The following is a 24,185-nucleotide window of genomic DNA, read 5'->3' as shown; positions in this document are numbered from 1 at the left end:
GATTTTATTATCAAAAACATCCTCCAGTTTCAGGGGTGATCAGACATGACCACAAACTGTAACCGAGAAACGCAGCTTCAGCTGTGACCAGCAGCCAAGACCTGAGCCCTGGAGCGGTGACATAGATGCCTAGAAGGCTATGGTTCTTATGTAGTGCCTCATTGTTCTTCCGTTTCCTGTGGTCACCAGTCCGAACACCACAAGACACCCGCCCTGCAAACACAGCGGGATAGCGCCGCCCACCGTGAGGAGACATCCCATCGAATCATTATCATTGTCCCATCAGCTGTTCACTTCGTCCTCATATGCTATAGCGATCCCTTTACGCCCCTGCACAGCTTTCACAACTGGCGTCTGTCCTAGAGCCTTGTCCAGTCCCTGCCAGCTCCTTGATGACAAGAAGGACGCTGGAGAAGAAAGCACGGAGAGGTTAGCGGCAACATACGAGAAAAAAAAACAACATCTTCTACAATGCAATGTTACACAATGTTATGGGAAGTCAGGCAAACTGATAAGAGGATGTCCTGTGACCAATCACAAGTGTTGCCTAGTAGAATTATAAATCCAGCTCTGGAGCTAAGTATGAGATGTGATGAAATTGTAAGTATGGCTCTGGAGGTAACATAGAATGTAATAATAAATAAATACGAGATAAGTAAATATGTACAAATTTAAAGGGGAAGTCTGCCTAAATGTTCTCATAATCGTTATACATCTGTTTGCTCTATCTGCTGCTCGCAAGGGTTCGTCCATCAGTATAAGGTATATGGGGCTCTCCTGACCATATATATCGTCAGACAATGTCAGTGGAAATAAGAGGTTGAGTGTGATGGAAAAATCACTGCCTGACCTCTTTGTTCTTGAAGAAAGAAGCCAAAGCCAGAGCAAGCTGGCTGTGGTTTCACCCTCCTTGGCTTGACTGTGCCAAATGTTTCTGTGTATAGGGAGGACAGGGGAGAAAATCATAGGCAGAACAATTCACTGGCAGTTATTAAAAAGTCACTGTCGTATTTTTTTATTTTTTTTTTTTTTTTGCAGAAATCAATAGTCCAGGCGATTTTAAGAAAGTTTAAGTAACTTTTCCCAGGTCCCCTCTCCTCTTTTCCATCCACCGCAAAAAATCTGAAAATTGTGACTTGTTGCATCAGATGTACCCAGTCTGTTCTATAGAGAGGGGAGGAGGAAGGAGGGAGTTAGCTGGCAGCAGAAAGCAGATAACAGAGGATTACAGGCACAGAGCTGGGTGACAGCTGTAATCTGAGCTCAGAGAGGTCACTGGTGATGGTCAGAGGAGATACAGAGTGAGGTATTTGTAGATTAACTCTTTATTGCCCTGTTTTGGTCTTTTCTTTAGCTCTCTCCATAGGAGAACAATGAAGACAGGGGGAGAGCTTCAAACTGCTTTTTCATGATAAAAATGCATTTTTCGGCTAATAAACCCAATGACAAAGTTTCTTTAAGGTATATGGCCATCTCAAGAGGAGGCCACAGTGGGCTTTCTGTGTTTGCTACAGCACATAGATATATAAAGATGGCCGTCCCTCACCTGCAGGCCCCAGCTCAGCTACTGTAGTAGTGCTGTTCCTTAGTACCAGCGATGTCTTAGACTCTTCCTCTGATGCTTTCTCCAAAGCTGATGATGAGAATCGAATAGACCTCAGCTCCCCCGTGATCAAGGAGACATCCGTCCAGTCTGCATCTTCAGGAGTCATCTCTGGAAAAGCCACATGGGCCGGACCACCTAGAATGACACCATACAGGAATGACACAAGAGTGTAACAATCAGTTCCCCTGGGCTCTTCCATGCAGCTCTGCTCCATTAGCGCTGTGACCTCTTCTCTCTTCTCTCTACCCACCTGGCAGTAATTCCCGGAAGTCAGTGATGCATCGGCCACCCCATTCCCGCGCCGGGTTACAGGCCACCTCCATCTCATCAGGGGTGATGATCGGCCGGTAGAACTCAGAAGAGTCCAGCAATGAGTTTTCAGAACAGGCAACTAGCACAAAGATGTCCACCTCCGGGAAGTTGGCTAGCTTAGCGGGGTTCAGCTTCCCCATAGACAGCATGTAACTCTTCTTACCAGCCCGACGGATAATGCTCTTCAGGTGTGACAGAGCAGAGAGGTAGTCAGAGACCCCCAGGGTGCCCACCAGTATACCCACTACCTGGGCATCCCGCGCCTTCTCTATCAGGTAAAAGCGCTTCATGAGCGCCCGGTTGACATGGACGCCTTCCCTTCTGGACTCGTTGGTGACAGGGTTGAAGCTGAAGAAGGTGCAGTGTGGCCAGGTAAGCAGAAGGTTACTGAGTGTCGAGCCTTCACCTCCCACATAAAAGAAGTTGTAGCTGCCCGGCCACAGACTTGGGTCAGGACAGAACTTCCTGCCAAACTTATATACCTCTCCAGCAGAGGGCGCCTCTTCCAGCCAGGACAGCTTAGAAAAGATGACGTGGGGATAAATAGTCATAAAACGCATTTCCAGCTCACCTGTGAAAAGAAAAGCAGAGTGTTCAAGGCATCTAAATTCTCTAACATTGTTCTTTAATCTGTGGGTCTCCAGCTATTGCAGAAGTATAATTCCCATCATGCCCTGACAGCCAAAGATGGGAATTGTATTTCTGCTGGAGATCCACATTCCTTCAAGGACATGCTGGGAGTTGTGGTTTCACAGATTGGGGAACACTGCTCTATAAAGAATTTTATACAAAAAAAAATTACATAGACAAGAGTGACACCTACAGGCGGCAGGAGGTATAGCGTGAGAACATACAGCACAATATACACTACATGATCGCCATCGCAGAGTCACATGATGCTACAGTCCGAAACATACCGAGAACATGATCATAGACGACATCACTAAAAACCACAATTCGAGAGTCCTGCTCAGGAAACAAGTTCTGGAAGGCCTGAGCACAAAGATCCACATCCACTGCTTTACGTCCAAATATGTAAGTGACCGGAAGTCGTCGACAAGGACTCAGACAGGCCCGTCCGTAATGAATGAGAGCGTCAGCCCCTACGTGTTCTGCAGCCACTTCATCCACACAGCAGCTGCAACATAACAGGGAAAGGAAAGGGTTACATTTATGGTTCTGCAATGAAGACTGGATGGACCGCCATGGCCGCTCCCGCAGGCATTGTGACACAGGGTAATGGCCCCTGGAGGGTTCTATAACCCCTTCTGTCTGTAGGATATGCTGTATATAGGTATATACAGAATGCAGGATCCAAGAACTGGGGGGGCTTTATCAGAAACCAATCATGTTGTAGGGTTTGGTGAGCTGACAGGGAGCCTCCTCCTTCTAAACATTTAGATTCCACGGTCGCTATGGACTGCAGCATCTAAGTGGTTAAACAGCAGGGATCAGAGTTGTCTCTGATCTCGGCTACTGTAACCTTCAGTGTACACAGATAGAAGATGTCAGGACAGGTTAATTGATGGTCACCCAGCTGAGAGTCACTATGGGTATATACAGCACTATAGGACCTGGGAGAATATCAGGACTGTAGGAACGCCAGGTGACAATTCCCATAGGAGGCAAAATGGCGGCCATGTTGGTTATAAACCGATCCTTAACCCTAGATGTGGTGGCCCTGACCTGCCGTACGACGTGTCCCCCAGGATGTAGACTTTGGCCCCTGTGGCTTCGTCTAGTTTTCTGGCTATGGAGACAGAGATGACAAGGAGATCATCCGGAAACTGCAAAGCCACCTGGGAAGAGAGGAGATGGAATTAGAGGGATGTTTCATGTGCACGAGGACTCATTATTATATAAGGAAAAGTTCAGCAATTTAATAAACTGTGTTGTGTTTCAATTTATCAGGATTGTCAAGATCTCTGCCAGCTGTCAGTGAATGGCAAGTCTTTACATCTACTGAGGGGTTGTTACAATGTATCGGTGTAGATCACAGCTCAGGACAGGAGTAAACTGTGCTGATTATACATTGTAACAAACCCTCAGCTGTGGAAACAGATCATAACTCCATGTCTCCATTCACATTGTGCTAGCCCTAGCGACACAGTACTGGGGGGAGATCCCCAATATTAGACATGGCATGGTGGGGGTCGCAGGTCAGATTATCGGCATAGTTACGCAGACACTTTAGGCCGCACATCCTCACCTTACTCGCCCCCTTTTCTTTAATGAAATTGATGCTCTTCTGAATCTCGTAGACGTCGTCCAGCGTTACATCAGCAGTGATGGGTTCACTGGGCTCCAGAGGACTCAGCTCCCGCTGGATGACGTCTGCGCCGTCACTGCTGAACAGAGCGCTCGCCATCTCAGCACTGCCTGAGAGAGAACACAGAGGGTATCAGCGGAGGGTAAGCATGGCTCACAGCAGCACAGAGGAGTGCAGGAGCAGACTATGCTCATGCAGAATTATAAGTATATAGCAGAAAATACAGGACCCCCAGCAGCACAAAGGATTTCAGGAGAGAAGTGCACTAATATTATAGGAGGTGACAGTATTATAAGTATATAGCAGAAAATACAGGACCCCCAGCAGCACAGAGGAGTTCAGGAGCAGACTAAGCTCATATTATAGGAGGTGACAGTATTATAAGTATATAGCAGAAAATACAGGACCCCCAGCAGCACAAAGGATTTAAGGAGAGAAGTGTACTAATATTATAGGAGGTGACAGTATTATAAGTATATAGCAGAAAATACAGGACCCCCAGCAGCACAGAGGAGTGCAGGAGCAGACTAAGCTCATATTATAGGAGGTGACAGTATTATAAGTATATAGCAGAAAATACAGGACCCCCAGCAGCACAGAGGAGTGCAGGAGAAAAGTGCACTAATATTATGGGAGTTCGTAGACTGAGAGCTACACAGTGGGAAGAGCAGGGTCCACAGCAGCACAGAGGATTTCAGGAGAGGAATGGCACCCTGACTATACAAGCACAATATCAATTACCTCCTCTATGGCAACAAATAAGGGTCAGCCGCGCCCATTATATAGTAAGAGCCCGTCCATGACTGACCTGAGGGCCCGGGATCTGGAGCTCAGGATGTGTACAGTAACAGCCGGGCACACAGCGGACTCCACATGGGCTCCGGGCTCCCCGGAACTCTCCCCGCCACCTCCAACATGGCCGCCAGCACCGACCGGACTGCGGAGTGCACGTAAACGTCTAAGGAGCACGTAACCGTCATGACGTCACCACAACAGACCGGCTGATTGAGCAGGTAACGCCAGCGACAGATTGTGATACCCTCAGCAGCTGCGATACACTGTACCATCCTACCACCACCCCATAAATGCCCCTCTCCAGCTGCGATACACTATACCTCCCTCACTGTGATACATAATAACATGCAGTGCCCCCCCAGCTGTCATACAGTGTAACCAGTAATGTCCCCCCTAGCTGTCATACAGTGTAACCAGTAATGTCCCCCCCAGCTGTGAAACAGTGTAACCAGTAATGTCCCCCCCCCCCCCCCCGCTGTGATACAGTGTAACCAGTAATGTTCCCCCCCCCCAGCTGTGATACAGTGTAACCAGTAATGTCCCCCAGCTGTGATACAGTGTAACCAGTAATGTCCCCCCCCAAGCTGTGATACAGTGTAACCAGTAATGTCCCCCCCCCAAGCTGTGATACAGTGTAACCAGTAATGTCCCCCCCCCAAGCTGTGATACAGTGTAACCAGTAATGTCCCCCAGCTGTGATACAGTGTAACCAGTAATGTCCCCCCCAGCTGTGATACAGTGTAACCAGTAATGTCCCCCAGCTGTGATACAGTGTAACCAGTAATGTCCCCCCTCTGTGATACAGTGTAACCAGTAATGTCCCCCCCCTGTGATACAGTGTAACCAGTAATGTCCCCCCCCCTGTGATACAGTGTAACCAGTAATGTCCCCCCCCCTGTGATACAGTGTAACCAGTAATGTCCCCCCCCCCCCCGCTGTGATACAGTGTAACCAGTAATGTCCCCCCCGTGATACAGTGTAACCAGTAATGTCCCCCCCCTGTGATACAGTGTAACCAGTAATGTCCCCCCCCCCCTGTGATACAGTGTAACCAGTAATGTCCCCCCCAGCTGTGATACAGTGTAACCAGTAATGTCCCCCCCCAGCTGTGATACAGTGTAACCAGTAATGTCCCCCCCAGCTGTGATACAGTGTAACCAGTAATGTCCCCCCCCAGCTGTGATACAGTGTAACCAGTAATGTCCCCCCCAGCTGTGATACAGTGTAACCAGTAATGTCCCCCCCCCAGCTGTGATACAGTGTAACCAGTAATATCCCCCCAGCTGTGATACAGTGTAACCAGTAATGTCCCCCCCCACCTGTGATACAGTTACCAGTAATGTCCCCCAGCTGTGATACAGTGTAACCAGTAATGTCCCCCCCCATCTGTGATACAGTGTAACCAGTAATGTCCCCCCCCAGCTGTGATACAGTGTAACCAGTAATGTCCCCCAGCTGTGATACAGTGTAACCAGTAATGTCCCCCCCCCCAGCTGTGATACAGTGTAACCAGTAATGTCCCCCAGCTGTGATACAGTGTAACCAGTAATGTCCCCCCCAGCTGTGATACAGTGTAACCAGTAATGTCCCCCCCAGCTGTGATACAGTGTAACCAGTAATGTCCCCCCAGCTGTGATACAGTGTAACCAGTAATGTCCCCCAGCTGTGATACAGTGTAACCAGTAATGTCCCCCCCAGCTGTGATACAGTGTAACCAGTAATGTCCCCCCAGCTGTGATACAGTGTAACCAGTAATGCCCCCCCAGGTGTGATACAGTGTAACCAGTAATGTCCCCCCAGCTGTGATACAGTGTAACCAGTAATGCCCCCCCCCCAGGTGTGATACAGTGTAACCAGTAATGTCCCCCCAGCTGTGATACAGTGTAACCAGTAATGCCCCCCCCCCCAGGTGTGATACAGTGTAACCAGTAATGTCCCCCCAGCTGTGATACAGTGTAACCAGTACTGCCCCCCCCCCGTGATACAGTGTAACCAGTAATGTCCCCCAGCTGTGATACAGTGTAACCAGTAATGTCCCCCCCCTGTGATACAGTGTAACCAGTAATGTCCCCCCAGCTGTGATACAGTGTAACCAGTAATGCCCCCCCCCCCAGGTGTGATACAGTGTAACCAGTAATGTCCCCCCAGCTGTGATACAGTGTAACCAGTAATGCCCCCCCCCCCCCAGGTGTGATACAGTGTAACCAGTAATGTCCCCCAGCTGTGATACAGTGTAACCAGTAATGTCCCCCCCCTGTGATACAGTGTAACCAGTAATGTCCCCCCAGCTGTGATACAGTGTAACCAGTAATGCCCCCCCCCAGGTGTGATACAGTGTAACCAGTAATGTCCCCCCAGCTGTGATACAGTGTAACCAGTAATGTCCCCCCCCCAGCTGTGATACAGTGTAACCAGTAATGCCCCCCCCCAGGTGTGATACAGTGTAACCAGTAATGTCCCCCCAGCTGTGATACAGTGTAACCAGTAATGCCCCCCCCCCAGGTGTGATACAGTGTAACCAGTAATGTCCCCCCAGCTGTGATACAGTGTAACCAGTAATGTCCCCCCAGCTGTCATACAGTGTAACCAGTAATGTCCCCCCAGCTGTGATACAGTGTAACCAGTAATGTCCCCCCCCTGTGATACAGTGTAACCAGTAATGCCCCCCCCGTGATACAGTGTAACCAGTAATGTCCCCCAGCTGTGATACAGTGTAACCAGTAATGTCCCCCCCCTGTGATACAGTGTAACCAGTAATGTCCCCCCAGCTGTGATACAGTGTAACCAGTAATGCCCCCCCCCCAGGTGTGATACAGTGTAACCAGTAATGTCCCCCCAGCTGTGATACAGTGTAACCAGTAATGCCCCCCCCGTGATACAGTGTAACCAGTAATGTCCCCCAGCTGTGATACAGTGTAACCAGTAATGTCCCCCCCCTGTGATACAGTGTAACCAGTAATGTCCCCCCAGCTGTGATACAGTGTAACCAGTAATGCCCCCCCCCCAGGTGTGATACAGTGTAACCAGTAATGTCCCCCCAGCTGTGATACAGTGTAACCAGTAATGTCCCCCCCCCCAGCTGTGATACAGTGTAACCAGTAATGTCCCCCCAGCTGTGATACAGTGTAACCAGTAATGTCCCCCCAGCTGTGATACAGTGTAACCAGTAATGTCCCCCCCCCCAGCTGTGATACAGTGTAACCAGTAATGTCCCCCCCAGCTGTGATACAGTGTAACCAGTAATGTCCCACAGCTGTGATACAGTGTAACCAGTAATGTCCCCCCCCCCAGCTGTGATACAGTGTAACCAGTAATGTCCCCCCCAGCTGTCATACAGTGTAACCAGTAATGTCCCCCCCAGCTGTGATACAGTTACCAGTAATGTCCCCAGCTGTGATACAGTGTAACCAGTAATGTCCCCCAGCTGTGATACAGTGTAACCAGTAATGTCCCCCCAGCTGTCATACAGTGTAACCAGTAATGTCCCCCCAGCTGTCATACAGTGTAACCAGTAATGCCCCCCCAGCTGTGATACAGTGTAACCAGTAATGCCCCCCCAGCTGTGATAGTGTAACCAGTAATGTCCCCCCCAGCTGTGATACAGTGTAACCAGTAATGTCCCCCCCAGTTGTGATACAGTGTAACCAGTAATGTCCCCCCAGCTGTGATACAGTGTAACCAGTAATGCCCCCCCCCCCCGCTGTGATACAGTGTAACCAGTAAGGCCCCCCAGCTGTGATACAGTGTAACCAGTAATGTCCCCCCCAGCTGTGATAGTGTAACCAGTAATGCCCCCCCAGCTGTGATACAGTGTAACCAGTAATGTCCCCCCCGCTGTGATACAGTGTAACCAGTAATGTCCCCCCCAGCTGTGATACAGTGTAACCAGTAATGTCCCCCCCAGCTGTGATACAGTGTAACCAGTAATGTCCCCCCAGCTGTGATACAGTGTAACCAGTAATGCCCCCCCCCAGCTGTGATACAGTGTAACCAGTAATGCCCCCCCCGCTGTGATACAGTGTAACCAGTAATGTCCCCCCCCCCAGCTGTGATACAGTGTAACCAGTAATGTCCCCCCCCCCCAGCTGTGATACAGTGTAACCAGTAATGCCCCCCCCCCAGCTGTGATACAGTGTAACCAGCAATGTCCCCCCCAGGTGTGATAGTGTAACCAGTAATGTCCCCCCCAGCTGTGATACAGTTACCAGTAATGTCTCCCCAGCTGTCCTACAGTGTAACCAGTAATGCCCCCCCCAGCTGTGATAGTGTAACCAGTAATGTCCCCCAGCTGTCATACAGTGTAACCAGTAATGCCCCCCCCCCCCAGCTGTGATACAGTGTAACCAGCAATGTCCCCCCCAGGTGTGATAGTGTAACCAGTAATGTCCCCCCCAGCTGTCATACAGTGTAACCAGTAATGTCCCCCCCAGCTGTGATACAGTTACCAGTAATGTCCCCCCAGCTGTGATACAGTGTAACCAGTAATGTCCCCCCCAGCTGTGATAGTGTAACCAGTAATGTCCCCCAGCTGTCATACAGTGTAACCAGTAATGCCCCCCCAGCTGTGATACAGTGTAACCAGTAATGCCCCCCAGCTGTGATACAGTGTAACCAGTAATGTCCCCCCACCTGTGATACAGTGTAACCAGTAATGTCCCCCCCAGCTGTGATACAGTGTAACCAGTAATGTCCCCCCCAGCTGTGATACAGTTACCAGTAATGTCCCCCCCAGCTGTGATAGTGTAACCAGTAATGTCCCCCCAGCTGTCATACAGTGTAACCAGTAATGCCCCCCCCAGCTGTGATACAGTGTAACCAGTAATGCCCCCCCCAGCTGTGATACAGTGTAACCAGTAATGCCCCCCCAGCTGTGATACAGTGTAACCAGTAATGTCCCCCCAGCTGTGATACAGTGTAACCAGTAATGTCCCCCCAGCTGTGATACAGTGTAACCAGTAATGTCCCCCCAGCTGTGATACAGTTACCAGTAATGTCCCCCCAGCTGTCATACAGTGTAACCAGTAATGTCCCCCCCAGCTGTGATACAGTGTAACCAGTAATGTCCCCCCAGCTGTGATACAGTGTAACCAGTAATGTCCCCCCAGCTGTGATACAGTGTAACCAGTAATGTCCCCCCAGCTTTGATAGTGTAACCAGTAATGTCCCCCCCCCCCAGTTGTAAGACATTAATGTTTTTGCAGTCATGGACCCGGCATCTCCTGCTATCACTGCCGCCTCCCTGCGCTCTGTGAACAGACATGCACAGTTGGTCCTGCAGCAGATGAATAAGATGAGGACACGGCTGGAATTCTGCGACCTGCACATCCACATTGGTCAGGCGGTGTTCGGGGCGCACAAGCTGGTGCTGGCCGCCAGTAGTCCGTACTTTACGGCTCTGCTGTCAGGCGGCATGAAGGAATCATCATGTGACGCGGTGCGGATCCAGGAGGTGGAGCCCGCCATCTTCCAGTTGCTGTTGGACTTTATTTACTCCGGTAAGAAGATTGTTTTGTTACCATCGGTACCGGTGTAGCAGGGCTGAGTATGTTGTGATTTTCATAGAACTATATGTGTAATATAGCAAACACGAAATGGTGGAATTACAAGGTCAGTTCTGCTACACCTGAAATTGAAAGTTTTTTTTCTTTCCATGTAGTATTATTAGTCATATTAATACCTAGGAAAGCTGGGTAAAAACAAATATGGCTGCCATTAAAGGGGTTATACAGCGCTACAAAAACATGGCCACTTTTCCCCCTACTGTTGTCTCCAGTTCAGGTGTGGTTTGCAATTAAGCTCCATTTACTTCAATGGAACTGAGTTTCAAAACCCCACCCAAACTGGAGACAAGAGAGGGGGAAAGTGGCCATGTTTTTGTAGCCTGTATCAGAGATGCAAAGATAGATGGCACTACCTAGGCTCCACTTGCACCGATCACACCTGGGGTAACTTGGACCATACGCCAGCGGTGCTCCTGCCAGAAGTCACACGTAAGTACTAAGTAGCAAAAGAGGAAAACGCAGGGCACTCACCGTCAGTTGCAATTCAGACCATCCGCTTTATTTAAAGATGCAGGAGTATCCTGTCTCCCCCGCTACTCCTGCATCTTTAAATAAAGCGGATGGTCTGAATTGCAACTGACGGTGAGTGCCCTGCCTTTTCTTCTTTTGCTACATGTTTTTGTAGCGCTGGATAACCCCTTTAAAGTTCCCGTGTGGTTGCACTCAGCCTGGATACTTTGCTCACATAACTTGGAGCTGTATCAGCAGCCATACTGGTAGTCACCCAGCTTTCTGCGGAACAGGAGACACTTACATCCACTGTGTATTGTCTGTATTGTTTTCCATCCCAGGCTCGGTCCTCATCAGTCCAGAGAACGTGCAGGAGCTGATGACAGCGGCTGACATGCTGCAGCTCAACCACGTGGTGGCGCTATGCTGCGATTTCCTAAAGGAACAGATCGATCCAGGCAATTGCATTGGCTTCTTCCAGTTCTCGGAGCAGCTGGCCTGTCAGCCTCTCCTGGAGTTCACTGAGAGTTACATTCACGCTCATTTCCCGGAGGTGCAGCAGGGGGACGAATTCATGGCGCTGACTAAAGAGCAGCTGATCCGCCTCCTGCGCAGCGAGGAACTGTGCATTGAAGACGAGCATCAGGTTTTCACCGCCGCCATGTCCTGGCTGCAGAAAGACACCGCAACGCGAAAGAGACATGTGGTGGAGGTCTTAGAGCCTGTGCGCTTCTCCCTGCTTCCACCGCAGCGGCTTCAGAAGAATATCGAAGGTAAGAAAGATCATCATTCACCGCGGCCCCAAACGCAAGCATCTCCTAGTCCTGAATCCTTGTCTCCTTTATAGAAGTTAAAGATTTCAGCCTGCGGGTGGCGCTGCAGACACTCCTGAGGGAATACTGTGAACCCAGTCTGTCGCCTAAAGATAAGAAGCTCTGCAGCTTCCTCCAGACCTCGAGGGTGCGACCGCGCAGGAAGGCGCGCAAATTTCTCTATGCTATTGGTAAGGCCACAATGAAGGGTGATGGGAGGAAGAGGAGGGGGACACTGTATTGTATGTAACATACAGACCCTCCGCCACACAGGGGGATACACCCGGCTGCAGGGTGGGCGGTGGAGCGACAGCAGGGCGCTGAGCTGCGTGGAGAGGTTCGATACATTCAGCCAGTACTGGAGCACTGTATCCTCCCTGCACCAGGCGCGGAGCGGGATGAGCGTGACCGTCCTGGAGGGAAAGATCTACGTGGTCGGAGGTGGGTGTCCCGTAAATATCCCATGTCACTTTCTGTTGTATCTAGTTATTTAAAGGGGTTGTCCAAGGTCTGTAGTGCTGTTTGTGTTTGGTGGTAAGTAACGCTCTTCTGTTCCGCAGGGGAGAAAGACTCGATGATCTTTGACTGTGTGGAGTGCTACGACCCTGTGACCAGACAGTGGACTGCAATTCCCTCTATGAATCAGCCGCGCTGTGGTCTGGGAGTGTGTTCCTGCCACGGCGCCATCTATGCAATGGGTGAGCACCCCCCCTTAATGACTGAGCATAGGATTCATATCACAGCCAGACAATGGTGGAAGGTTACCCTGTGTCTCCCTGCAGGCGGCTGGGTGGGAGCAGAGATCGGAAACGGTATTGAGCGATTTTCACCCGAGGACAATGCCTGGCAGATAGTGGGGCAGATGTCTGTGCCCAGATATAACTTTGCCTGCTGTGAGAGACAAGGTGAGTGCTGCGGCTTCTCATATCCAACATTTTTATGGTGGTTTTAGTGGTTCTGCTGTTCCTCCCCACCAGCAGAATATTAAAGGAGAATATTAAAGTCCGGGGAAAATTTTTATTAAAGTATTGTATTATTCCCTAAAAGTTATACAAATCACCAATACACACTTATTAGTGGAAATGCTTTACATTACATTAATGATCCTGTACTGATCCGGGGTTATATCCTGTATTATACTCCAGAGCTGCACTCACTATTCTGCTGGTGGGGTCACCATGTACATACATTACATTACTGATCCTATACTGATCCAGAGTTACATCCTGTATTATACTCCAGAGCTGCACTCACTATTCTGCTGGTAGGGTCACTGTGTACATACATTACATTACTTATCCTGTACTGATCCTGAGTTAGGCTGGGTTCACACTATGTTTTTCCAATCTGTTTTTGCAAAAAAATGGATGGAAAAACAGAATGCATGTGTGTGCGTCCATTTTAAACAGTTTTTCCATTGAATTCCATTATTAAAAAAAAAAACGGATGGTTTTTTTTTAACGGACACAAAATTAAGGATGACTATGTTTTTGTGTACGTTTAAAAAAACTTTTTTTTTTTATAGTGGAATTCAAAGGAAAAACGGATCAAAACGGATGCACACACATGCATGCGTTTTTTTTGCAATAAACGGATGAAAAAAACTGATTGCAAAAATGTAGTGTGAACCCAGTCTTACATCCTGTATTATACTCCAGAGCTGCACTCACTATTTCGCTGAACCTCTTGCAGGGTTGATCTATGTGGTTGGTGGACTCAGCCATGAGGGGATAGAACTTTGTTCAGCTGAAGTATTTGATCCCATCACTAAGCGCTGGACATTGCTGCCCCCTATGGGGACCCGCCGGGCTTACCTGGGTGTGGCCTCTTTGAACGATTGCCTGTACGCGGTGGGCGGCTGGGATGAACACCAGGATTCTCTGAACACGGTGGAGAAGTTTTCCTTTGAGGAGGTAATAGGGCCGTGTGAAGGGGCTAAAGTTCTCTTCAGACGTTATAGTTCTCATATCTTTTTTTTTTAAAAACTTTATTTAAACATTTTCACTCTTTTGTTTGGTTCCAGAAAGGAAAGACATACATAGAAAAAAAACAAAAAAAAACAAAACCAGGCACAATCCGCCCGCTACATAACATATACAGACTCATCAGTAGGGAGCTCAGCCGAAGGCTGCAGGTCACAGCAACAGCAGTACAGTAAGCAAGGGTATCAACCAGGGTGTATCACCACACTGAAGATGTCAGGCGACATTAACCCTGATCAATTAGGACAGGACGGAACAAAAAAGACTCCACATACACGCAAGCACACACATACCTGGACAGCGCCGCATTCCCCCTCCCCCCGGCCAGAGAACCAATAGAAACGATCAAACGTCAGCCGACTCATCCAGCATGAGCCAGTGGATCCATATTTTCTTAAATTTTTGGGGGCATTTGCGATGCTCATATAGGGCTTCATATAGTGGGACGTATTTATTGACTATCTGCTTCCAGTGAGCCAGAGCAGGGGTATCCATACATTTCCATTCCATGGCTATAAGTTTTTTGGCACAAAATAGAAGAAATCTGATGAATACCCTATAGTATTTATTGCGTGTGATTCCGTTGATCAGTCCTAGGAGACAGACAGAGGGGGTACAAACAAAGGGGAAGTCGAAGTGATCAGACAGAAATTGTAAGACTGAACGCCAGAAGATCTGTATTTTAGGGCATGACCATACAGCATGCATGAAAGTGCCAACATCCGACATACATTTAAAACAAGTATCCGATGGGGATACCCCCATCTTCCTAAGTCTCTCCGGGGTATAATATGTTCGCATCAGAAAGCGAAACTGAATCAGACGGTCTCTAGCGCTTACCACTGTAGGATAATATGTGTGCACCACCTCCTTCCACTGCTGTTCCCCCAGAGAGGGGATATCAACCACCCATCTCTCATATGCCTTTTGGAAAGGGGATGAGTCATCTGGGCTCAATAGTAAATAGCTATGCGTTAGGGGTTTATCGAGGTCAGGGGAGCCTAAGAGCTTTTCGGCCGGCGTGAACTCCAGGGGAACTGTAAGGCTGCCAAACTGAGAGTGGACAGCGTGACGCAGCTGCAGGTAATGAAAAAACGCTGTGCGAGGTATCCCATGGAGTTCACACATGGCCGAGAAGGAGTGAAATACTTTATCGGATGCAAATAGATGTGATAGGTAACGGACTCCATGTTTACCCCAAAGAGAGGCACCCTGCAGGCCCAGGAGTTCTGGGAGATGAGGATTGAGCCACAGAGGAGTACGGGGGGAGAAGGGGGTCGCGGACAACTGCTTATGCACAACTCTCCACACCCTCTGCACCGTAGCCAGAGGAGGGGCCCAAGAAGAGGAAGGGGTGTATCTGTAAAGGGTATTCGTCAAGCCCTCATAGGAGCCCACCAGCGCCCCAGCCAACGCCACCGCTGCATTGCTAAGGTCCAGGTCTAACCACCAGTTAGCATATACCAATTGTGAGGCTAGAAAATAGTGATACATATCAGGAGCTGCGAGGCCCCCCTGATGTTTGGGCGCAAGGAGGTGGGAGTAGCTAATCCTAGGTGACCCGCCTTGCCAGTAGAAGGATCTCAGAATCCTGACCAAGTCTGTGAAAAACTGTTTAGGAGGAAAGATTGGGGAAGCGTGAAACAGATAGAGGAATTTAGGAAGAAAGATCATTTTAAAGATGTTAATCCTACCTAGCAGGGAAAGCGGAAGAGGCCCCCACTTCTGCAAACGGAGGTTGGTAGTTGACAGGAGAGGGACTAAGTTCAGGGACATATAGCTGCTTATGGAGGCCGTGATCTCTACGCCCAAGTAACGGAATTGACGAGTCGCCAACAGTCTATCCGGCAGGGTAGTAGGCAGGGGAAGAGAAGGTGACAGGGGCATTAGGACCGACTTAGGCCAATTCACCACCAGCCCGGAAATGGCACCAAAGTCGTGGATAAGCGACATTAGGGCCACCAGGGAGGGGCCCACGTCAGCCAAATAAACTAGGGTATCGTCCGCATACAGCGACACTTTCTCAACAATGGACCCCCTCCGGAGGCCCCCGACCGAGGGCGAGGCCCGGACCGCTGCCGCCAACGGCTCAATGGCAATGGCAAAAAGTAGAGGCGACAAAGGGCAGCCCTGCCTCGTCCCTCGCCCGAGAGAGAAGGAGGGGGAGATATCAAGGTTGGTACGTATTCTGGCAGTGGGCTCCGCATATAACAACCGAACCCAGGCTCGGAACCGTGGGCCAAACCGCTGCCTGCCGAGCAGAGACCACAGATACGGCCATTCTACAGAGTCAAAGGCCTTATGGATGTCAAGACTGAGTACGTACCCTGAAACAGCGTCCGACTCGCTAGCAGAGATATTCATAAATAAGCGCGAGATGTTGATATCTGTGGCTCTACCCGGCATGAACCCGGTCTGGTCAGGGTGTATCACCGAGTGTATTACCCCATTAAGCCGTGTCGCAAGTATCTTAGCCAAGATTTTCACATCAATGGTAAGGAGAGAGATAGGCCTATAAGAGGAGGGGGATAGTGGGTCCTTGCCCGGCTTCAGGAGCAGCACGATCAGGGCCTCACGAAGTGATTGCGGGAGGCGGCCCACTTCTAAGGATTCCCCGTACATAGTAAGGAGGCGGGGGGCTATAGCCTCGGCGTTATGTTTGTACCAGTCAATAACTAACCCGTCCAAACCCGGCGTCTTCCCTAGAGGCATGGATTTAATAGCCTCCACTATCTCCTCCACCGTTAGAGGGGAGTCAAGGGCTTCGGATTGTGAGGGGGACAGGGACTGTAAGGGGATCTGGTCCAAGAAGGTCGCATATGCTAAGGGATCAGGAGAGCAGTGGGGGGAGTAGAGATCTTGGTAGAAGGCCCGAAAGATTGAGTTAATTTGGGCAGCTTCAGTCACCAGACTCCCTCGGTCATCAACAACCCCGGGGATGGAAACCGTGGGACGCTCTGCCCTCGCTAGATAAGCTAGCAGCTTGCCATTTTTATCCCCAAACTCAAAGAGAGCCGCCTCAGTGGCAAAGAGTTTTTTCCTTGTGCGCTCCTTTTGCAAGATTAGCAAGTCCCTCTGGGCCCTAGACCATTGTTTCCTTTTGTCTTCCTCCCCAGTGCGCGCCACCTCTACCTCCAGAGAATCAATCAGGGCCATTAAAGAAGCCTCCTGTCGTCTATGCATATTTTTTTGGGTGGTAACTCCTGTGACATATGCCCCCCTGATGGTTGCCTTATACGCATCCCACTTAATCAGCGGATCCGGGAAATCGGAGTTGTGCTCCCAATAGGAGGCGTGAGCAGTTGACAAAGCCTCCTGCACCACCTCTGAGGTCAACCATCCGGGTTGCATACGCCACAACTGAAATGAAGAAGGGCCAGATATTGTGAGGGAGACTAGTAGGGCAGAATGGTCTGAGATCCCTCTACTGGTGTAGGATATCTCCCCAATACGGGGCAGTAAGTCAGAAGAGGCAAGGGCTAGGTCTATCCTAGAGAAGGTACCATGTACCTGCGAGAAGTATGAGTACTTCACCGTTTGTGGGAACCTCCAGCGCCAAACATCTTGCAAATGCAGAGCAGCACACCAGGCGTTGAACCGGGCGGAGGCCGGGTCCACTCCACTCGTCCGGTCCAGAGAAGGGTCAGGAACCACATTGAAGTCACCAACCACCAAGACGGGGTCTACAGGGAAAGAGGATAAGTGCACAGAGATTACGTCCAGGAGAGACTCAGAGAAGGGGGGGGGGACATAGAGGGAGACCAGGGTAAATGACAATGACTGACATGCACAGTGCAAGATCACAAATCGACCAAATTGGTCGCACACCACCTGGGAGACCACTACCGGCAGAGCTTTAGAGATGAGAACCGAGACACCTCTAGAGGATGTAGAATAGGTAGCATGGTAACCCTTAGCTATCCAGGCCCTCTTCAGAGCCAGGGTTTTCTGTCCGATCACATGAGTCTCCTGCAAACATATAATGTGTGGAGAGTGGCGTTTCACAAAGTCTAACACCAGGGACCTCTTGAATTTGGAGTTAAGGCCCCTCACATTCCAACTAATAACTTTAAGGGATGCCATCATGTCGACCAGAAAATAAAAGTGGACCTATCAGGACCAGCAGCCAAGGGGGGGAAAAGCGCGGCCACACACACCACCAAACATACCACACAACGTACAGGACAGACAAGGAACAAAGGGCACACATATAATGAACAAAAGGCAAGAACATGAACATCCTAGTCAACTGGACTAGGTACCCAACTCCCTGTCTAACACTACCAACCTACGAGTGCAGACCTTAGATCCTAACTGAACACTAATCGACAGAGCTAGTCACTGCCGAGGCAATTACTCTATGCTTAAACTAAATAGTCTCCAACTCACCCCCGCCCCCCCTGAGCAATGAAGTATAGACCCCCCCCCCCTCAAAAAGGAAACACCCTCCTCCCCCCCCCCCCCCAAAAAAATCAACCAGGTGAGTTCAGGATCTTGGACCCCCGGCTAAAGACTTGAGTGTCCATTGTAGACAAATAGTCCCATGTTGTATAGCGGCTGGAACACCAAGAGTGGGAGCACCTTCAAGTGTCATCTTCAATCATCCGGCGGAACACGCGGTGCCATCCCCACCCACTCCAGGGCAGCTGAGGGGGACGTGAAGAATTTCGTGGTATTCCCGACTACCACTCGTAGGCGAGCAGGGTACAGCATGGAATATTGGTATCCTTTGGCACGTAGTTTGTTGCGGACTTCCGTAAATTGCGTGCCCTGCTTTCGTATTTCCACGGAAAAGTCAGGGTAAAAGGACACTCTGTTGTTGTCAATCATGACTTCTCCCTTGACCCGGACCGCTCTCAGGATGGCATCTCGATCACGGAAATGCAGTAACCGAAACAGGAAAGGTCTGGGGGGGGCCCCCGGTGGCGGGGGTTTAGCAGGAACACGATGGGCTCGCTCAATGGAGAAGTAAGCAGAAAAGGTCTCGGCTGGCAGAATTTGGCGTAGCCAGCGTTCGGTAAATCCTACTGGATCGTCGCCCTCCGTTTTCTCCGGCAGCCCCACAATGCGGACGTTGTTCCGTCTCAGTCTATTTTCAAAGTCATCCGCACGGGCCACAACTGCCTTCACCTGCCTCTGCAAATCCACAATCTGAGCAGGAATAGGATGAACAGTATCCTCCATCTCCGAAACCCTCCTCTCCACCTCAGTGGTGCGCTCCCGGATTTTTTGGGTTTCATGACCCAGAATGACAAAGTCCTGACGGAGTTCGTCCACCTTAGTGACAAGCATTGATTGACAGGTGTTTATGGCAGCTAGGATTTCTGAGAATTTCCCATCAATAGCAGAGGCTGAATATTGGGACCGTTCAGGAGAATGCAGTCTGGGCGGGCTAGGGGAGCCCTCAAAGCAGGGTGCGTGACTGTCTCTAGAGGCATCTCTGCGGCGTGCCATGGATCTGGAGAAGCGTTCTAGTTGTTTAGCCGCTTGAGCCTGCACTTTCGCTTGGAGATGGTTGCGTTCTGCAGAGGTCCCCTCAACACCTTCAGGCCCAGAGTCTATGTCTGATGGGGGACGGGAGGGAGCCGCCGGGATCCCCTTGTTCCTCTTAGTCTTAGTAGGGTTGTGTCCTCCTTTGGATCCTCCCATAACACCTGGGGGAGGACGGACAGCACAGGCAACACAGCCGCCGGTAAGGGGACAAAAGGACACAGTCTCCAGGAGGCAAGGCAGGCAGGCTTATAGCTGGTAGCAGGGAGCAGCCGCAGGGGCCCTGGCAGGCCTGTAACGGAGGGTGCACTGTAAGGGGTACAGCCGTCTATGACCCCCACCTCAGTAGTTGGATGAAGGCCTCCTCTCTGCCCCCCACTGCAGGTCCAAGGGGCTGTATGTGCTGCCTGTGTGTACGAGCGGGGACCCGGGCCGTCCTCCACGCCCAGTCTGCGCCTGCAGAGTAATGGAGGGAGGGCCGTCTCCAGCTAAGATGGCGGCCGCCGGCGGGTGGAACCGGCGGGAAGAGGCAGCGACGGGCCCGTCACCTAGGCAGCCCCGGTGTCTACCCAGGGCCGTATCCAGCCGTTTGCCCGAGGGAGACCGGAGGGCGGGCGCAGACAACCACCGCCAGCAGACCTCAGACCAGAGAGAGGAGAGGAGAGGAAGCGCCGGAGCGTAATGGCGGCCGCCGGAAGTGAGGCCAGGGCCGGGCGCACTCACCACCTGACACGCCACCGCAGTCCGGAGGGGTCCGCCGGAGGACACGCTGCTCCCAGGAGACCGCAAGGAAGGATCGGGGGACTGTGCCGGTAACGCTGCTTCCCGCGGTAAGTGTCCCACGCTGCGCGCGCGCCGCCCCGACCGTCTCACCAGGCCGCAGATGAAGAGGGTCTCTTGCCGGGCACCACTAGTCTTCAGGGTTGCCGGTAGAAGTGTAGGGGTCACCGGGTACCTCAGGGGGGCAAGCTGGGGCCGAGGGGGGAGCCCGTACAGGAGATATTCAGGAGAATAGGTCAGGGAATGCAGGAGCTCTCAGGAGAAGCGTCTGCCTCAGGCAGCCATCAGACCACGCCCCCTATAGTTCTCATATCTAAAGCTTTGTTACCTTGTATGCAGAGTAGACATCCAATTTTACCTGCACTGATACATTGTAACAAACCATAAGGGCAGCCGAGCGATTTTTGCTTCTGTATTCATTCCAGTTCTCATTCCTTGTTCTCTTTGCATTGCAGGAGAAGTGGGTGGAGGTGGCACCGATGAGGATCCCCAGAGCGGGTGTCTCTGTGATCAGCGTGAATGGGCTGCTGTACGCCGCAGGGGGGAGGGCCAGTGTGCACAACTTCTCAGCCCCTGTTACCTCTGACTCTGTAGAGGTTTATAATCCACATACAGACTCCTGGACAGAGATCGGCAGCATGATCACCAGCCGCTGTGAGGGCAGCCTGGCCGTTCTGTAACCTGGTGGGATAAGTAGAGACTGCTGATGTTGGATCCTGATGATTCCTAATCAGGTGTAGGTACAGAATCTCTGCCGTCCAGTGGTTACATTGCATTGTTTGTTTGGTTGTTACCACTAACAGCGCCAGGCACAGGCTGGAGGATCTGTCAGTGTTGAGGGGGGTTGCCTGTTGTATATCCCACTGGTGGCAGCTGCCTGCTGTGGTTGGAGTAGTCACCGGCACAGGAGGACTGGCGGAGGGGGGTCAGCTTATAATAGTGCAGGAATGTTGTAAGCGGAGCGGCTGAGGTCAGTTACTACAGTCAATCTCGTCTTAGGCCAAAAAGGCTGATAACAGGGTGCAGCAGCTTGTACTTATATACACAGCACACACTGGGCTGCAGATGACGTCCTCTGAGGACCCTGGAATAGTGGAGATCAGTGCTGCCAGTCGGGGCTGATCTCCACAATCCCCTGCCCATATCCTTTTCAGCTCCCAGTAGAAATTCTTCCATTTTACAGTAATGAAAGGAAACAGCATTTTAATGGTAGATGGGATGGTCAGACTCCTGTGCACAATGGAGAAAAGCTGGAGCCACTGTTCATAGCATTGTGGGAATGTAGCAGAGCTGAAGAGTGGAGCTAATAAGTTGTGTACAGTATATGGGGGTGGTGTCTTGTATATAGTGGAGGTTTACAGTATATGGGGGTGTTGTCTTGTATATAGTGGAGGTATATGGGGGCCATGACTTGTATACAGCAGAGGTGTACAGTATACTGAGGCGGTGACGTGTATACAGAGGAGATGTACAGTATACGGTGGTGGTGACTTGTATATAGTGGAATTGTACAGTAAATGGAGGCGGTGACTTGTATATAGTTGAGGTGTACAGTATATGAGGCAAACTCTCGTATACAGCGGAGGTGTACAGTGTACAGTGCAGTGACATGTTTATAATGGAGGTGTAATGTATATGGAGGCAGTGACTTGTATACAGTGGAGGTGTACAGTATACGGGGCAGTGATTTGTATATAGCAGAGGTGTACAGTATATTGGGTCAATGATTAGTATACAGCAGAGGTGTACACTATATCGGGGCAATGATTAGTATACAGGGCAGTGACTGGGGTTGAATGTCTACAGGTCACTATTTGAATACAATAAAACACTTTTACAATGTTCCTGTCCTGTCTGCACATTCTTTATATGGTGGATCAGGGTCTGGGATATGTTCATTCGGGTAATCCTGTGGCTCTTGTTACCCTGCTGCCCATATATTGGAACTCCCCAACCAGCTGCAGCAAGATGGATAGCAGGGACCTCACCAACAGTGGGTAGTAGTGAGTCCTTTGTGCACATAGGGATGGGGATGGAGTCGGATATCCCTTCAGACTTAGAGGTTTTTCCATCTAGCAAAGTTATCCCCAATTAACAGGATGGTGGAAAACTATGTGATTTGCAGGGGTGTGACTGCAGGGGTTCCCCATAGGGTTGCTATACCTTTTTATGGGAACCGCAGAAAAAGCCATATAGAGCAGCTCCCATAGAGAATGGGTGGGATGTGCATACGTGCCGCAGCTCCAGCAGACTGAGGTCCCCATTCTAGAGATCTCAAGAGCCCAAGAAGGTCAGACCCTCCTCACAGATCCTGTAGATTGGTGATGTTTTGTTTGGAAAATTACAGGAACAATTTATTAATTGTAATGTGTAACTATAACACCTGTATCATGTAAAAAAATAAGTGCCAAATCTGTTGGCGCTATACAAATATTATTCAGATTTTATTTTTTGGTTCTGCTGGTTGATATTTACATGTTTTTTACACCCAGAAGCCGTTGTTGATATCGGCTTTTATTGTGTAAACAAAAATATATACATTTTTTTCTTTTATGCATCCTTTTTTAATAAATTTTTTTCCTTCCCCATTGTGCGATGGTTGGTCTGATATGGTGCTGCATCGGGGGTGAGGCTTTATACAGGGAAACCGGGTCATGTCACCAATCATGCAGCACTGCCACCTCCATCACACCTAAACTTTATTAGTAAAGACACAGTTCTACAGTTCTTTAGCTGGTGCAGAACTACATTTCCCAGCATGCCCCAAAGGCTGGAGAGTCACAGGTAAGGAACACTTTACTACATCCAGGGGTGTAGCTAATGTCTCCTGGGCCCTGGTGCAAGAGGTCAACTTGGCCCCCCCCCCTTTTCACGACCAAGACCGATATGACCAATAACACCAGCCTATAGGAAGAGAACATTTTATCACCATACATATTACCGCTATACTGTTATTGACCAAATCCTGTACACTGAGACCAATATTACCAGTAATACCAGTATATAGGAAGGAAATATTACCGCTACACCACACCCACTACCATCACCACCATATTGTTACTGACCAAATCCATACTGAGACCAATAAAACACAGTACCAGATAAAAGTAACAAATATTACCACCACATACTGACTAACACCACCGCTGCTACTGAATAATCCACTGTACACAGATCACTATTACCTCATCCAGTCATATAGAGGCTGACCCAGCCCTACACAGGCTCTGTACACCATATACATTATAGTGCAGTTATATCAGGTGACTCACAAGGGGCGTCTTCTCTGATCAGAGTTGTTTTAATTTTCTCCTCCATCCGTCCTGGGCCGTTATGAGAACTTCTCCGAGCCACGAATCCACAGAATCTGCCAGACAAACATATTAGGCTCCTCACTCCATTAGGCACCATCCTTATCTCTCTACTAGCTGCACATCTGTATTGGTCCCTATATGCCCTCATTTAGTGGGTAGGCTGACACTATGTGATCCCCCTTATAGTATATGCCCCCCTCTGTGTAGCCTCCTTATAGGCCCTCTCCCCCCTTACTTATACCCCCTTATAGATGGCTCCCCTCTCCCCCCTCCTTATAGATGGCTCCCTTTCCCCCCTGCTTACAGATGGCCCCCCACTCCCCCATAGATGGCTTCCCTCTCCCCCCTCCCTTATAGATGACTTCCCTCTCCCTCCCCCTCCCTTATAGATGGCTTCCCTCTCCCCCCATTATAGATGGCTTCCCTCTCCCCCATTATAGATGGCTTCCCTCTCCTCCCTCCCCCCATTATAGATGGCTTCCCTCTCCCTCCCCCCATTATAGATGGCTTCCCTCTCCCCCTTCTTATAGAGGGCTTCCCTCTTCCCCCTCCCCCATTATAGAGGGCTTCCCTCTCCCCTCTCCCCCTTCTTATAGAGGGCTTCCCTCTTCCCCCATTATAGATGGCTTCCCTCTCCCCTCTCCCCCTTCTTATAGATGGCTTCCCTCTCCCCCCCCCCCATTATAGATGGCTTCCCTCTCCCTCCCCCCATTATAGATGGCTTCCCTCTTCCCCCCCCCCATTATAGATTGCTTCCCTCTCCCCCCCCATTATAGATGGCTTCCCTCTCCTCCCTTCTTATAGATTACCCCCC

At 50.2% G+C, this 24,185-nt stretch overlaps 2 protein-coding genes across 5 annotated transcripts; one reads left to right on the top strand and one right to left on the bottom strand.

The window, feature by feature from the left end:
* DPH2 (diphthamide biosynthesis 2) lies at nucleotides 1-5,126 on the bottom strand. Of its 3 annotated transcripts, none has more exons than XM_069981263.1 (7): nucleotides 4,996-5,126; nucleotides 4,128-4,293; nucleotides 3,605-3,717; nucleotides 2,836-3,056; nucleotides 1,857-2,489; nucleotides 1,547-1,741; nucleotides 1-407 (listed from the first exon to the last, which is right to left on the bottom strand). In XM_069981263.1, the coding sequence occupies exons 2-7, from the start codon at nucleotides 4,284-4,286 to the stop codon at nucleotides 283-285; spliced, it is 1,446 nt and encodes a 481-aa protein (XP_069837364.1). In that variant the 5' UTR covers nucleotides 4,287-4,293; nucleotides 4,996-5,126; the 3' UTR covers nucleotides 1-282. The 3 variants fall into 3 exon arrangements, with proteins under 3 accessions (XP_069837364.1, XP_069837362.1, XP_069837363.1); XM_069981261.1 differs by having other exon boundaries at nucleotides 4,128-4,297; nucleotides 4,996-5,084; XM_069981262.1 differs by having other exon boundaries at nucleotides 4,128-4,297; nucleotides 4,929-5,083.
* On the top strand, nucleotides 4,684-21,806 carry IPP (intracisternal A particle-promoted polypeptide). 2 transcript variants are annotated; one of them, XM_069981258.1, is made up of 9 exons: nucleotides 4,684-5,200; nucleotides 10,184-10,477; nucleotides 11,335-11,766; nucleotides 11,841-11,996; nucleotides 12,079-12,246; nucleotides 12,366-12,503; nucleotides 12,588-12,710; nucleotides 13,498-13,718; nucleotides 20,513-21,806. In XM_069981258.1, exons 2-9 carry the CDS (start codon nucleotides 10,186-10,188, stop codon nucleotides 20,735-20,737), a joined length of 1,755 nt encoding a protein of 584 aa, XP_069837359.1. In that variant the 5' UTR covers nucleotides 4,684-5,200; nucleotides 10,184-10,185; the 3' UTR covers nucleotides 20,738-21,806. The 2 variants fall into 2 exon arrangements, with proteins under 2 accessions (XP_069837359.1, XP_069837361.1); XM_069981260.1 differs by having other exon boundaries at nucleotides 4,684-5,363.
* Nucleotides 21,807-24,185: the final 2,379 nt, after the last annotated feature.

The sequence above is a fragment of the Dendropsophus ebraccatus genome, chromosome 8 (genome assembly GCF_027789765.1).
Source record: "Dendropsophus ebraccatus isolate aDenEbr1 chromosome 8, aDenEbr1.pat, whole genome shotgun sequence".
Classification (NCBI taxonomy): domain Eukaryota; kingdom Metazoa; phylum Chordata; class Amphibia; order Anura; family Hylidae; genus Dendropsophus; species Dendropsophus ebraccatus.
The sequence above is the reverse complement of the archived record's forward strand: the minus strand, read 5'-3'. Positions and strand labels throughout refer to the sequence as shown.

What these genes read in the sequence shown, in the direction of transcription:
- DPH2 (XM_069981263.1), bottom strand. Translation starts at nt 4,286, where the DNA reads ATGGCGAGCGCTCTGTTCAGCAGTGACGGCGCAGACGTCATCCAGCGG. An exon ending in GGGGACACGTCGTACGGCAG is followed by an intron (nt 3,057 to 3,604) that starts GTCAGGGCCACC and finishes GTTATGTTGCAG; the next exon opens with CTGCTGTGTGGATGAAGTGG. An exon ending in AGCTGAGCTGGGGCCTGCAG is followed by an intron (nt 408 to 1,546) that starts GTGAGGGACGGC and finishes TTTCTTCTCCAG; the next exon opens with CGTCCTTCTTGTCATCAAGG.
- IPP (XM_069981258.1), top strand. Translation starts at nt 10,186, where the DNA reads ATGGACCCGGCATCTCCTGCTATCACTGCCGCCTCCCTGCGCTCTGTG. An exon ending in GCTTCAGAAGAATATCGAAG is followed by an intron (nt 11,767 to 11,840) that starts GTAAGAAAGATC and finishes TCTCCTTTATAG; the next exon opens with AAGTTAAAGATTTCAGCCTG. An exon ending in AAAGATCTACGTGGTCGGAG is followed by an intron (nt 12,247 to 12,365) that starts GTGGGTGTCCCG and finishes TCTGTTCCGCAG; the next exon opens with GGGAGAAAGACTCGATGATC.